Raw genomic sequence first — 14950 nt, forward strand, 5'->3', positions numbered from 1 at the left:
CTCTAGAAAAAGTTTGTACTGCTTCATTAACAATTTCAAACTTGGATCATTTATTTTTATGTTTCCTCTTCACATTTTGGAAGTTTCTTATGAGAATACATACTTCAGTTGTACTGTTTTGTTTTGGAATTATAGTGTTTATTAATGAGTGAAGAGAATGTCCATATCACCTCAAAATTATGCCAAGTAAATTCTCTCTTCCTTTGGAACATATTACAAAATATGTTAATATTCCACATATAGTTATTCTAAAAAATATCACTGATGAATAAGTAAGGATTACATCTTCTACAAATAGCAAATGTTTTGACATTTTCTTTTAACACATCTAGTATATAAACCATATTTTTCTTTTGTATTTATCCTTGTGATGGAAGCTAATGATTTTATAATTGTATTCTGCTAGAAATTAAAACTGTACTAATAGAGCAATATTGTTCTTGTTCCCAACATATTACTTGGGAATCCATAGTTTTCTAGCTAACCTTGGAACTTGTATGTATTCTGTACCAATACTTATGTATATAAAGTTGTATTACCTTTTTTTTATGAAGTTGAAAGAATTACCTATGTATATGGAAATTACATTTATGGAAATGAAAATAAGTATGATTCACATTTATTAGATTTATTTATATATGTTGAATCATTTTAAAGTTGTTACAACAATTAGTGTACAGTACAATTACAACAAACAGTTGTGTAGTAATACTGATCTAACTCTTCATCTAGAAAGAAGGTAGAATATAGACCATCTAAATGTTATACATTTCCTGAACCACTAAAATTGGGCATAAAAATTATAGCCAAATAAATTCAGTTAACCAAAATTATGTCTATGTACTCAGTAGAAATTCACAGTTATCTGCTTCTGAATCCACAGTAAATTTTGTAGAAATTCTTCTGAAATATACTAACAATATAAGCAAATTGTGCCTATAGTTTTTAAACAAAAAAGGACTTTGAAAACCTACAAAAGCTATTAAATAGAACAGCAGACTAATGGTATTCACACACATTACAAAGGTTTGCACTGTTAGATAATCATAAACTCAGAAATGCTTATACTTGGGGCTGAAGCGATGGCACAGCGGTAGGGTATTTGCCTTGCACACGGCTGACCAAGGACAGACCAAGGTTCAATCCCCCGGCAACCAATATGAACCCCAAGCCAGTAGCGATTTCTGAGCGCATAGCCAGGAGTAACCCCTGAGAGTCACGGGGTGTGGCCCAAAATTAAAAAAATTTTAATTAAAAAAAGAAATGCTGATACTTTAAAGGCTTTTATAACATGTCTAATATAATTGCAATATTAGCTACTGAAAGGTAAATAAGTTGCAATGAGAAAAAATGAGTAGGTTTAGTTCAGAATATGGCTTAGTACATATAGCTTATTTCTGTTATGCTGATCTCCAACACTAAAAAACACCCTTTTTTTGGGTTGGATTTTTTTTTTCATTTTCTATTTTATAGTAGAAGCTAGTGATATAACTTCTGGTATTTTTTTAATGCTAGAACAATCCACATTTGAACATTCTAACTGCTTTTTAATATTAGCAGTGATTAAATTATTATTGCTTTTAGGTTTTCCCATAGCTAGAATGATCATAATAAACATTTTTTGAGGACTATATCTTAAAAATATATGAGGCTATTAAGGTTATTTAGCATATAAAAGTTATAGCTAAAAATGCACAAACATGAAATATGACAGTTTTGTTTATTTTTTATAATATCTTTATTTAAACACCTTGATTACAAACATGATTGTGGTTAGGTTTCAGTCATGTAAAGAACACCCCCCTTCACCAGTGCAATATTCCCACCACCAATGTCCCAAATCTCCCTCCTTCCCATCCCACCCCCACCTGTACTCTACTCTAGATTGGCTTTCCACTGCCCTCATTCATTCACATGGTTATGATAGTTCTCAGTGTAGTTATTTCTCTAACTGCACTCACCACTCTTTGTGGTGAGCTTCATGAAGTGAGCTGGAATTTCCAGCCCTCCTCTCTTTGTCTCTGAGGATTGTTGCAAAAATGGAAATGTCAGTTTTAAACATTTTTGCACCTGAATAAATTGGCTAGATTGTTTTCTTTTCTAAAAACTTTTGATTCCCAAATGTCTTTGGAGCATGATATATAAAATCTTTTTTATAAATATGTATTTAGTGTTTATAATGATGGTTTTGAAAATTATTTGTTGTACTTTATGTTTTTAACAATATTTCCTCCCAATAACTTTTCCAGTAAAGGTTATTGAAGAATACTTTACACTTTATCCAAAGTTTTATATCTTACATAGTTTTTCTCCTTGTTTCTTAGTAGTTGATTTCTCAACTTAGTAATAGAAACCATATAAAGTAATCTGACAGTTTAGAGAAAGTATTTTTAGTTTATAAACAACTCAAAAGGGATGATATAATCTTTTCTATAAATTGTATGCATTTTGTTATTTGTTGCTAAAATTAAATCTTGTTATTCCAACTAATGTAGAATTTTTTTTTTACAACACTGAAATAATACAGATTTTTCTTCATTATCAGCAGGATGAGATTGTCTGAAAAGAAGAATAGGTATGCTAGTTTTCTTAGATTTTGTACATTATAGGTAGAAAAAACTATCAGACCATTTGCCACTAAATTTTAAATGTGCTCAGAGGTATTTGACCTAAATTTTGAGAACAATTATATTTGAAAAAAATAAGACTGATATTTTGGAATGCTATTTATTTGATCTGGACTGAATAAGCATGCTATAAGTAATAGAAAGTGTATTTACAATCTAGTTTAACTTGGAAAAAGCATGATGAAGTATAATTTTTATATTATAAATATATATATAAAAATTCATATATTTTATATATATATAGCATAGTGTACCCTAATACAATTTCATATATCAAATATTTTTAAAAAACAATAACTGTGTTACAAAGTATAGTATTGAACTTTATGTATCTCATTGACTTTATACTACCTGAAGATCAGAAGATTCTAGAAATTTATATTAAAATCACTGCTCATTTTGAACACATGTAACTATAACATATATACATGCATTCTTTGTCATAAACATATTCGGAGTGATATTTTGTTAATTTCATTGTTTTGTTTTCTATAGCATTTGTTTCAGGTTTAGTTTTTTCAAAAACATGAATTTACTAGTCCTATAAACAAGAATTCCAGTGTTGAAATAAGGATGTACAAATAATTAACTATTTGTCCTTGACCAAATATTCTTTTTAATATTATTTATATACATATATACATATATACATACTATTAATTTGTTTACTTTGCAGGTGTGATGAATGCAGACTGTGTTACCATTTTGGATGTTTGGATCCTCCTTTGAAAAAGTCTCCGAAACAAACAGGCTACGGCTGGATATGTCAGGAGTGTGATTCTTCATCTTCTAAAGTAAGTTGAGATGGAGAGAGTAGTTTATAAAAAAAAAAGTATTGTTTTTTTCTTTCATTTTGGTATGTTTTTCATGTTATGTATCAGCTTTCTAGCTTTAAAGATGATTAGAATATGAGTGATTAGCATTTAGAATTTATTAAATGCACTTTAAAACTACATTGTCACAATCAATGTATTACCATTAAAATAAGAATAAGTAATTCTGTTAAGTCTTGGAAATTTTCTCTATCAAATATCTACCTTGTTTTGCATAATCCTTATTATTGTCATATATTAAGTATTGAAGTAGCTAAAATGTAGGTGTGCTAAAAGGCATGGAAATTCAACCCTGAGACTTGTATTTTGATAAACTATATATATATAAGTATAAATTATTTGGATAAACACATATACATATCAGTATGAATGTTAACCAACAGAATGATCTCTTTTGCATATGACTCATCTTAAAATCTAAGAACATTGATATACTGTATAATGTCTTTTTTTGATAATAAGTAGATTATAATATGCTTAAGTTAATTTTTGATAAGGATTCCTTATCTTCAGAAAGGTACTATTGAAATTCTACTATAGCAATGTAACATTTAAGATTGAATGTTTCTTTAAAATATATAAGTGAGTAGATTGAATATAATCCTTTGACTCATTGACAGAATTATATACATCTGTACTAGGTGAATCAAAATTGTTTTCTTTGAAAGAAGGCAAGAATTAGATATTTATTGTAATATAAATATCAGGTTATCTTTTATTAAATTATTTTCTTCCAGCTTAACACAAAAACCTCTGTAAGTATTTATGGTTATAAACTCAAGGAACCATTTGGTTGTAGAAAAGACAAGATTTTGAAATATACAAGTTCATTATTTTTTTAATATTTGTATAGTTACTGGTTAGTACAATGCTATACACTTTATTTGATAATTAAGCATTTATCACTCAAGAATGGAAACTATTATAAGCAGTAATTTTCTAATCATTTTATTTAAACACAGTCTTAGTAAGAGTTTAATAGCAAAATGTCTAATATAATTAAATATTTAATGGCAAAAATACTATTGTTCTACATTCCAGAAATAGTATTTAAATGAAAAAAAATACTGGTCTGCTGTGTAGATTTTAAGAGTTACATTATGAAAAATCTTTGTAGTATCAAATAATTTCCTATGTGTTAACTTTTTTGTTTGAGGCTGCATCCTACTTTCAGCTAGGACCATTATATTTCTTTTACTTTAGAATTTTACTATCAGCTAGCAATTTTTAGAAAGGAATAAATTTTCTGCCCCAGATGTGGCTTGAGTGATGACTTGAAAAGGCAAGGTCATGGCATAGGTTCTGTGCTTGGCAACCCCTACCCTTTTCCTTCTACTTCAGTATGTATGACCTACTCCGTAGTTTAGTCCTAACAACAGAAAACAACAACAAAAAGCCATTCTTCTTTTTTTACTGTACTGTGTCAGAAAAAGTTAACAGTATTTTTCTACCTGAGGATTTGATCTTTCTTGGGTTTTCAGTGGAAATCCATTGATTTGGCAGAATATTAGAAAACTAGCATTGTGTTTGATACTCTTAGATCTGTGATTGAACACTGCATGTAAGCAACATTTTCAGATTTTTACCCAAACGTGGTGCATAATTTTAAAAATAGCACAGCAGTTTACTGTAAGGTATATAGCAGTGAAATCATTCATATTTTAATCACAATATTAGTATAGACCTGGAGAGTTAAGGATATTTTCTACACTCTACTGACCTGATTCAGTCCCTGAGTACTGTCAAGTGCAGCCCCAAATAAAAACAATAATAAAAACCAACATTATTGTTTACTTTTTAATGAAAAAATGTGAGTATTATGTGCTTACTTATGTATTTTTTTTCCTAACAGGCAGGTACTGTATTTTTGTTTACATTTTCTCTTGGAAGGTGTTTACCAATTATTATTAGGTCTAAAAGGAAAACTTGAAAAGATAGAATCATACTTTGTAGTCCAGTGAATTTTTGTAGCATCTTTTTAAATTAAAAAAGCAGTTTGTTATAAATATCTAGACAAGAAAAGTTTTGCCATCTTAGAATGTAAAAAAAACCCAAAATTCAATTTTATTTATAATATCTTTATTTAAGCATCAGTGACTACAGTCATGCTTGTACTTGGGCTTCATTATAGAAAAGAACACCCCCATCAACAGTGCAAATGTCCCACCACCAATGTCCCCTTCTCCTTTCTCTCCCACCATCTACTGTATTCTAGACTGGCATTCTGTTTCTCTCACTCACTATTTTGTCATGGTAGTTGTCAGTGTAGTTATTTCTCTAACTGCGCTAACCACTCTTTTTTCTTTAACTTTTAATTTTTTTAATATCTTTATTTAAACACCTTGGTTACAAAAATGATTGTAGTTGGGTTTCAGTTATATAAAGGACACCCACCTTCACCAGTGCAACATTCCCATCACCAATGTCCCAAATATCCCTCCTCCCCATCCCCCTGCCTGTATTTGAGACAGGCTTTCTACTTCCATCATTCATTCACATTGTTATGATAATTGTCAGTATAGTTATTTCTCCAACTGCACTCATCAATCTTTGTGGTGAGCTTCATGTTGTGAGCTGGATCTTCCAGACCTCCTCTCTTTTGTCTCTGAGAATTACTGCAAAAATGTCTTTTTTTTTTAAACCCATAGATGAGTGAGACTATTCTGTGTCTATCTCCCTCCCTCTGACTTCTTTCACTCAGTATAATAGATTCCATGTACATCCATGTATAGGAAAATTTCATGACTTTATCTCTCCTGACAGCTGCATAATATTCCATTGTGTATATGTACCACAGTTTCTTTAGCCATTCATCAGTTGAAGGGTATCTTGGCCGTTTCCAGAGTCTTGCTATGGTAAATAGTGCTGAAATGAATATAGGTGTAAGGAAGGGATTTTTGTTTTGTATTTTTATGTTCCTAGGGTGATATATGAGTACAGAGGCAAGTGTAAGCCTTTAGGACAGGCAGTGTGACAAAACAAAACAAAAAGCACACACCAAAAACACAAAAAAATATATTGTCCTTTATTTTCTTTCTTTGCTTTGGTGTAATAATATTAGGTGGCACTGGGTACATTTACTATATTCTTGTATTTTGCTTATAGGAAAAGCAAAGATTGAAGTAGTTATTGTCATCAGTATGGATGCAAATTCATTATCTTAGTTCTACAAAAGTGACCATTCAGATTGTATTTATGTCACGCTTCTACTTTATATCTGTACATAGTTGTCTTAATTGTTTAAAATACAACCAATAAAATCAGGAAATTAACATTAATATATTATCAACACTTAATCCTCAGAGCTCAGTTAAATATTTTCTTTTGTTCCACAGAGGTCTTTTTTATCAAAAGAATTTAATGTAAAAATCATATTTCACTCAGTATTTGTGGGTTTTTTTGTCTTTAATAATGAATAATCCTAGTACTTCTTCCATGGCTTTTATTACCTCAGTTACTTTAGAAAATTATAGGGCTGGATCAAATGGGAATTCAATTTCCAGTTTTTTGAAGAACATTCATATTGTTTTCTAGAAAGGCTGGACTAGATGACATTCCTATCAGCAGTGAATGAGAGTTTCTTTCTCGCCACATCCCTGCCATCACTGATTGTTCTTATTTTTTGTTATGTGTGCCAATCTCTATAGTATGAGATGGTACCTCATTGTTCTTTTGACTTGCATCTCCCTGACATTTTGTGATGTGTAGCATTTTTTCATGTGCCTTGGCCATTTGTATTTCTTCTTTGAGGAAGTGCCTAATCATTTCTTCTCCCAATTTTGTAATGGAGCTAGATTTTTTTTTCTTCTAAAGTTCTGTCAGTACCTTGTTATTTTAGATATTAATCCCTTATCTGATGGGTATGGGTGAATAGTTTCTCCCATTGTGTGGGTGGCCTTTGTATCCTTGTCACTCCTAGGGATATACCCTAGGAACACAAAAACACAATATAAAAATGTCCTCTTCATGGCTATATTTATTGCAGCTCTATTTACAATAGCCAGAATCTGGAAACAGCCCAAATGCTGGACAATAGATAAGTAGCTAAAGTAACTGTGGTACATATACACAATGGAATACTAGGTAGCTGTCAGGAAAAACCAAGTCATGAAATTTTTCTATATATGGATGGACATGGAAACTATTATGCTAAGTCAAATGATTCAGAGGGAGAGAAATAGACATAGAATATTCTAGCTCATTTGTGGAATTTTAGAAAAATATAGATAGAATGCTAATAATACCCAGAGACAATAGAGATGAGGGCTGAAAGGGCCAGCCCATGATATGAAGCTTACCACCAAGAGTGGTGATTGCAGTTAGAGAAATAACTACATGAACAACTAGCACAACAATAATAGTGAGAAAATAGAATGCCTGTTTGAAGTCAGGCAGGGAGTGGAGGGAGATGGAGATTGAGTCATTGGTGGCAGGAAGATTGCACTTGTGAAGGGGTGTTTACTTTTTTATTAATGAAACCCTAATACAAACATGTTTGTAATCATGGTGCTTAAATAAAGATATTAATACAAAAAGAAAATTATAGAGCTGATCTTAGATTCATCATAAAAATGACAATATCAATAAATATTTACAATTTGTTGCAGCATTCACCATAGCAAGAAGATTACATGATCAGTTTGGACCACAAATGACAGTAACCATAATTATTTAACTAAGGAGTTAGATGAAGTTCTGTTTCGTTTTCAATAAGTACTACATAGTGAATAAATTAGAAGTTACAGTGTTCTGGGCCCGGAGAGATAGCACAGCGGCGTTTGCCTTGCAAGCAGCCAATCCAGGACCAAAGGTAGTTGGTTCGAATCCCGGTGTCCCACATGGTCCCCCGTGCCTGCCAGGAGCTATTTCTGAGCAGACAGCCAGGAGTAACCCCTGAGCACTCCCGGGTGTGGCCAAAAAAATAAATAAATAAAATAAAGAAGAAGAAGAAAAAGAAGTTACAGTGTTCTGTTCATCTTCAGTGGTTATCTTTATTCGAATCATTCAAATTGTTTTAAATTTGGCTAATGGGAGCCATATTAAGTAGGTAGTTTTCTGTCATTTTCAGGGTGCATCTGTTTTCTTTGAGATCATAATAGTCTTTGAAGACTTCCTTACTAAAGACATTTCAGTCTCACCTGTACTTCCCATTTCCTGACTTCCGACACCAAATTTTCTATGATGCTCTGGCTCCAGTTAGTGTAGTCTGCTACTTGAAATCTAAGATCTGAAGACTAGAGCTTGAGAAATGGTACAAAAGTTAATGTGCTTTTCTAGCATAATGTCATGACTTTGGTTTGAATCCTGGTACAGCATATGATTGGCCCCTGAGCATGTAGCCAAGAGTGCCCTGAAGCACCACTGGGTGTGCTTCCGCACAAAACATCAACAAAATTACACTTAAATTCTTTTGTGTAATTACATATAAGACATGAGATTGAGAGAGGTATAATTTGGGGGATATGGAGCTTAGTTTACTCCTCAGTCTTTCTAATCTGTACTTAATATATATCTCAACAACTTGGTAAAGTACCCAAAATAAAGATAATTTATTTTACTTAGTTAAGTGAACATGTATAAATATTTTCCTTAAAAGTGTTTTATCCAAATCTCATATATTCAAGAGTGTCAAAGAAGATTTAAATGTACTTCATGTATTTTATAGTGATTCTGGGTTTTCATCTTGTTTAAGCTCTGTTTTGTGAAAAACCAGAGTTTTTTTGTGACAATTTATTATCTGACTACTCCAACAGTCACATTCAGTCTTTTTGTGAAGATCAAGAATATTCTTACTTGTAGAATACCCAGTCCATGTATGTATGTGTGTGTATGTTAATATAGATATTTTCTTGAGCTGTAAGACCTCATGTATAAAATCAATACCTTATTGGTTATGGATGAAATGATAATTATAATGTAATTTAAATTTATTTGGGTTTTTTTTTGCTAATTCTTTGTTAACTACAGATCATGAAATCATTACTTATACACAGTTACAGAACAGTTGCATGCTCTTCTGACAAATATCTCATATTTTCTTGTGGTAGAGTTTTTCCTCTCACCTAGTTCAGTCATCTGGGTTCCTTTAAAATTCAGAGTTAAACGTGTTTTTTTAGCATATATATGTGAATATATTTTTTTTTACTTCCAGTCTGTACTCATTGCTGAATCTAAATCTGATCACCTAAGATGCAATCTATTTTAATGTTTCCTCTGAAGGTTTCTTAAAGGTTTATGTTGTAGTGTTATATCTTCATTGAACTTAAGTTGAATTTTTTGTTAAATGTACCTTCAATGATGACTACAAATGATTATCTGCTTCACTGGTTTGAAAACTCTTTAAAGTATGCTTACAGAGGTTGAAAACTTTTAGGAATCACTTTGAAAAGTTCAGAGTGCCCACAGCATTTTTATCAGTTCACTTTTTTGATATTGAGGGATTGCACTATTTTCCTAAGTTATAAAGATAATTGGCATTTCATAAATTCCGTTTTTAAATAAAGCTTCTAAATTTAGTTTACCATGTACTTGTAACTCAGCTACTAAAGTACAGGTATATAAGTAGACTAAAGTTTATCATGAATAGAAGTTATTTCAGTAATTTTTTCCTTATTTTAATGGAGCAGTTTTGACACAACAAGAAATAACTACTTTGAATAACTCACTGTAGCATTAATTACAGTTAACTCACTATTAATTGAGTTTTACCAATTCAAGTTAATAGGAATGTCTAATGAAATGGATAATTTTCAGAGATAATATCTGATAATATTTGATAAGATGACAAAGTGGCATAAAAATGTCCACTTATACCCTATGATAGTGGCTTTAGCTCCTAATTGCAGCATTAAAATTTTACTAAGTAAACTTCCTTGATAAATTCTTTTATGATTTAGTTATTTCAGTATCCTAGCTTTTTTTATTCATTGTGCCATTTTCATTTTTCTTGAGTTAAGGAAAGTACATTATAAAACATGAAACTATGTATTTCTGAAGGATATTTGTGTTTTTTTTTCTTATCAGAACAAAGCTTCTTTAAGTTAGAACTTATCTTAACAGCATCATATCTAGTTTTGGGTTTGATTGTTTGCTTTTATTTGGGGGTTACACCTGGCAATGTTTAGGAACAATATGTGGTGCTAGGGATTGAGCCTGGGTGGGCTCTATGCAAGGCAAATGCCTTACATTTGTATTGTTTCTCTGACTCAAATAGAATTGTTTTGTTTTGATTTTTTTTGTTTGATTTTGGGGCTACAGCCAACAATTCTCAGGGGCTATTCTGTCTCTGAGCTCAGGAATCACTCCTGGTAGGCTTTGGGAACCATGTGGGATGCCTGGATCCAACCTTAGTCAGTTACTTGCAAGGCAAATGCCCCACACTGTGAATTATTGCTCTAACCCCTGAAATAGAGCTGTTTTTAATTCACCATAACAAATTATTAAAAAAAAACACCTGCAATTTGAAATGAATATCCTTTAAAAACTCTTCAAATATTTTTTATTCTTTTTCCTTTTTATTCTAAGTGAGTTTTAAAATTAAATATAAAGACTGTAGAAATGGTTTTGTCATTTGTCCATATTTAATGCTTTAAAGACCTCAGAATCTGTATTTCAAAAACTATCTTCCATTTTTACTAAAAAGCACACTTTGTTCTTGACTTCAAGACAAGATTTAAATAAAAGGCCACATAATATTTTTCATTTATTCAGTGTCAAACAAGTTTTATTGGATCTTTTTTCTCTGAATAACTCTAGAACATAAGATTTTATCAGTGTTCTCAAAGAATTGCTATTCTTTTTTGGGGTGGATGGCTATTGAAACAACAAACAATGTCTAAAACTTAAATTTCTGCAAGTCAAGGCTCAAGTATAAAGAAAAGACTTAGAGTAGAAAACATAAGAAAATAACAACTTGGGGATGCCGGGGGTGAAGGGGGGGGAATAACTACTCAGTACTTGGGAGGGGGAGGTCACACCTAGCAATGCTCAAGGGTTACTCCTCATTCTGCACTCAGTTAACAGTTTTGATGGGGGTTGGGGAAACATATGGGATGCCAGGGACTGAACCCAGATTGGCTGTGTGCAAAAGCAAGTGCCTTACATGCTGTACAATTGCTGCTATTCAGCACTATTAAAGTATCTTTTTAAGAATAGTTTCATTTTCTATCTAGTTTATTCAGTTAACATTGAAGAATATCTGTTGTGTTTAATCTCTTTCTTTAGAATAGCAATATAGTGCTAAATCCAGAACTTGTCTCCTCAGTGAGTACTAGATTGTCTAGTGTGAAAGGCTAATCTCAGATTGTCTGTTTTGTCTTCTTGGTGCATAAAATTTAAGAGAATAGTTTCTTTCCCTCTTGATGGATCTGTAGATATATATATATACACATATATATGCAATATAATTTCATTTTATTGAATATAAAAATGTATAGCATACAGTTTGTTATACTTAGTATACCATACAGTAGGTGCTTGAAATATAGTGAGATAATCAAGCATTTATCCTTATAACTTACATACAGAATGTATTACAGAAACTTATGTTTTAGTAGATAGATAAGGTATGTCTGCAATACATAATATATTAGATTTGCATTTATAATTCCCTTGGAGATATAGATAAGTTACTGTGGGACATGAGAAACTAGGAATGTTTTTCTTTTCACTATAAAATATAAAAAAACTTAAAATCTAAGGATTTAGTAAGACTGAAATGATAGATTAGGTTATGCAGAACATGCACAGTCCCCTTTTTCCTACATATTAACAGTTGATTTCTCATGCAAATAGCTGGTCAGTAAGCCCAACAGAACCTGTGTATGTATCATAGTCACTTGAAGACCCAAGCTTGTGCTTGTTTCATTTAGCAAATGTGTCCAAGGTATGATATCTAGATATCTGATAACTTGAATATGACTTTTAAAGACATCTATAGAATTTTGTTGCATAGTACTGGAGCTTGCAGTATACAGAACAGCATAATTAAACCCCACTTTAAAGAAGGGAAATTGAGTGCTGCTATATGCTATCATACTTCAGTAGCTTTTTTGGTTTTCAAGCAGTATAGGGAAATTCTTTGAAGAGAATGAACAGTAGAATTCGGTGAGCCATTTTAATTGAATACCCTGAGATACAAGTTAAGAAGTTGTTGATGGTTGAGTTTCAGTCATACAGTGTTTTAATACCCATCCATTCACCAGTATTCATTTTCTACCACCAATGTCCCAAGTTTCTCTCCCATGCTTGCCTTTCTGGCAAACATTTCTCTGTCTCTGTCTTCCCCACTTTTTCCCTTTAGGTACCAAGGTTTGCAATTCACCAGTTCACCAGTTCACCAGTATTCATTTTCTACCACCAATGTCCCCAGTTTCTCTCCCATGCTTGCCTTTCTGGCAAACATTTCTCTGTCTCTGTCTTCCCCACTTTTTCCCTTTAGGTACCAAGGTTTGCAGTATGTTACTGAAAGAGCATCATGCATATCACTTTAATCACTTTACCTCCTTTTAGCACCTCATTCTTGTCCAGAATGATCTTTTCCAGTTATTATCATAGTGGTTCCTCCCTTCTTATTTGCTAGCTCCCATTTGTGGCAATTTCCTATCATAGACCATTCCTCCTGGCCCTCCTTTCTCTTGTCACACTGTGTTGTTGTTGTTTTTTAACTGAGGGAGCAATTTTATGCTTATAGAAATTTGACTGAGTAAAAAGTTGAGAAATTACTATATAGACAATAGTTTTATTAGAATTTAGTGTCAGGCATTCTGTGTGTTTTGAAAGTATTTAATGTCATTCCACCATTACAGCATAATACAAAATAATTTTACTCTTTAAAAATCCTTTGTGCTCTATCTACCCATTCTTTCCCTCCTTCTCTCTTTTCTTTTTTTAATATATATATTAATTTATTTATTTTTGGTGTGGGGGCTACACCGGTGGCACTCAGGGGTCACTCCTAACTCTGCACTCAGAAATTGCTCTTGGCAGGCTTGAGAACCATGTCAGGAATCGAACCTTGGTCTGTCCTGGGTAGGGCACATGCAAGGCAAATGCCCTACTGCTCTACTATATCTCTTTTCTATCTCTGTCTCCTCTCTTCCTCTGTCTCTCTCCAGAATTCCCTAACCCTACCTTATACTACAGTTCCCACAAAAAGGAAAGTTTTGCTTTATTCAAAGTTATACTTTTTCCAGAATGTCACAATTGTTGGTATTGTATGAATGTATTAATTTTTATATATTTTTTATATATTCATATTATATATATTTTTATATATTCACTGGGTTAAGGTGAAAAAGAATATAGTTGCTTTATTGTATATAATGCAATCTTGATTGTTTCCATAATCAGACAATAATTATTAAGGTTGTTTAAAAGATCATGTATAAATCACTTTTTCTGGAATAAATGAATTTGTAAAGTAACCAAGAATACAATTACTGGATTATATGATCAAGATATGTTGTTATTATTATATCTGCTAAATTGCCTTTCAAAGTGACCATGACATTTTCTTTCCCAATAACTGTGGAGAGTTCTTATTGTACCACTTCCTTGCCAATAATTAGTTAGTGCTTATAGATTTGTGTTTGGCTTGTTTGGGTTTTTTTGTTTTGTTTCTTGATTTTTTGGGCCACACGTAATGACTTTCAGGGGTTATTCCTGGCTATGTGCTCAAAAATTGCTCCTGGCTTGGGGGACCATATGGGACACCAGGGGATCAAACTTGCTATTTGTCCTAAGTCAGCCGTGTGCAAGGCAAATGCCCTATCGCTGCGCCACAACTCTGGCCCCTGTTTATGTTTTTTTAGAATTTAACATTCACATAGGTATTTAGCATTATCTCATTATTGCTTTAATTGGCAAATTATTCATGACATTGAATATTTGTTCATTTTGTTTTTCTCCTGGATAATTGTTTGGATATATTTTCTGTTCTCTTTGTTTACTTTGTATGTATTTAATTGTTGAGTTTTCAAGTTTTTGGATTGTTTTTATTCTCTAAACACTGTCTTTTTGCACAGCAAAATTTTTCTGTGTTAATGAAATCCAATTATTTTTTATTCTTTTATGATTCATTGATCTAAATCAGCATCAAATCATAGTCATCTATGTTTCTTTTTTTCTTCTAGGAGTTTCAGTTTTCCTCTTTACATTTACCAAATGATCCATTTTGAATTAATTGTTGCAGAAACTAATTAAGGTATATATAGGTTCTCTATTTTTCCATGCACTATTTGCTAAAATTCTGTCAATTGCTTATATGTATTAACAAAAAAAAAAAAAAAGAAAAGAAATTTGAAATTCAGACAAACTGCTTTTCTATTCACACCATTAAAAATTTAATAATGAAACCAAATGTGTCATGCATAGAAAGAAAACCAAGAATTGAATCTCTAGTGAAAGAAATCAATGAGATAGATATTCAAATAAATAAAATCACTTTGGCCAAGATGTCATTTCTTTCCAACATTCATTATAGATTCAATG

General features: G+C 31.8%; 1 protein-coding gene across 1 annotated transcript in view; it reads left to right on the plus strand.

The window, feature by feature from the left end:
- The window catches only part of PHF14 (PHD finger protein 14), a 171276-nt gene that overhangs the window by 128880 nt on the left and 27446 nt on the right, over nt 1–14950 (plus strand). The window contains exon 17 of the mRNA XM_049768882.1: nt 3304–3421. Within this exon, the coding sequence (XP_049624839.1) occupies nt 3304–3421 (118 nt within the window). The remainder of the gene's footprint in view (nt 1–3303; nt 3422–14950) is intronic.

This window comes from Suncus etruscus, chromosome 1 (assembly GCF_024139225.1).
Source record: "Suncus etruscus isolate mSunEtr1 chromosome 1, mSunEtr1.pri.cur, whole genome shotgun sequence".
In the NCBI taxonomy this organism is placed as follows: domain Eukaryota; kingdom Metazoa; phylum Chordata; class Mammalia; order Eulipotyphla; family Soricidae; genus Suncus; species Suncus etruscus.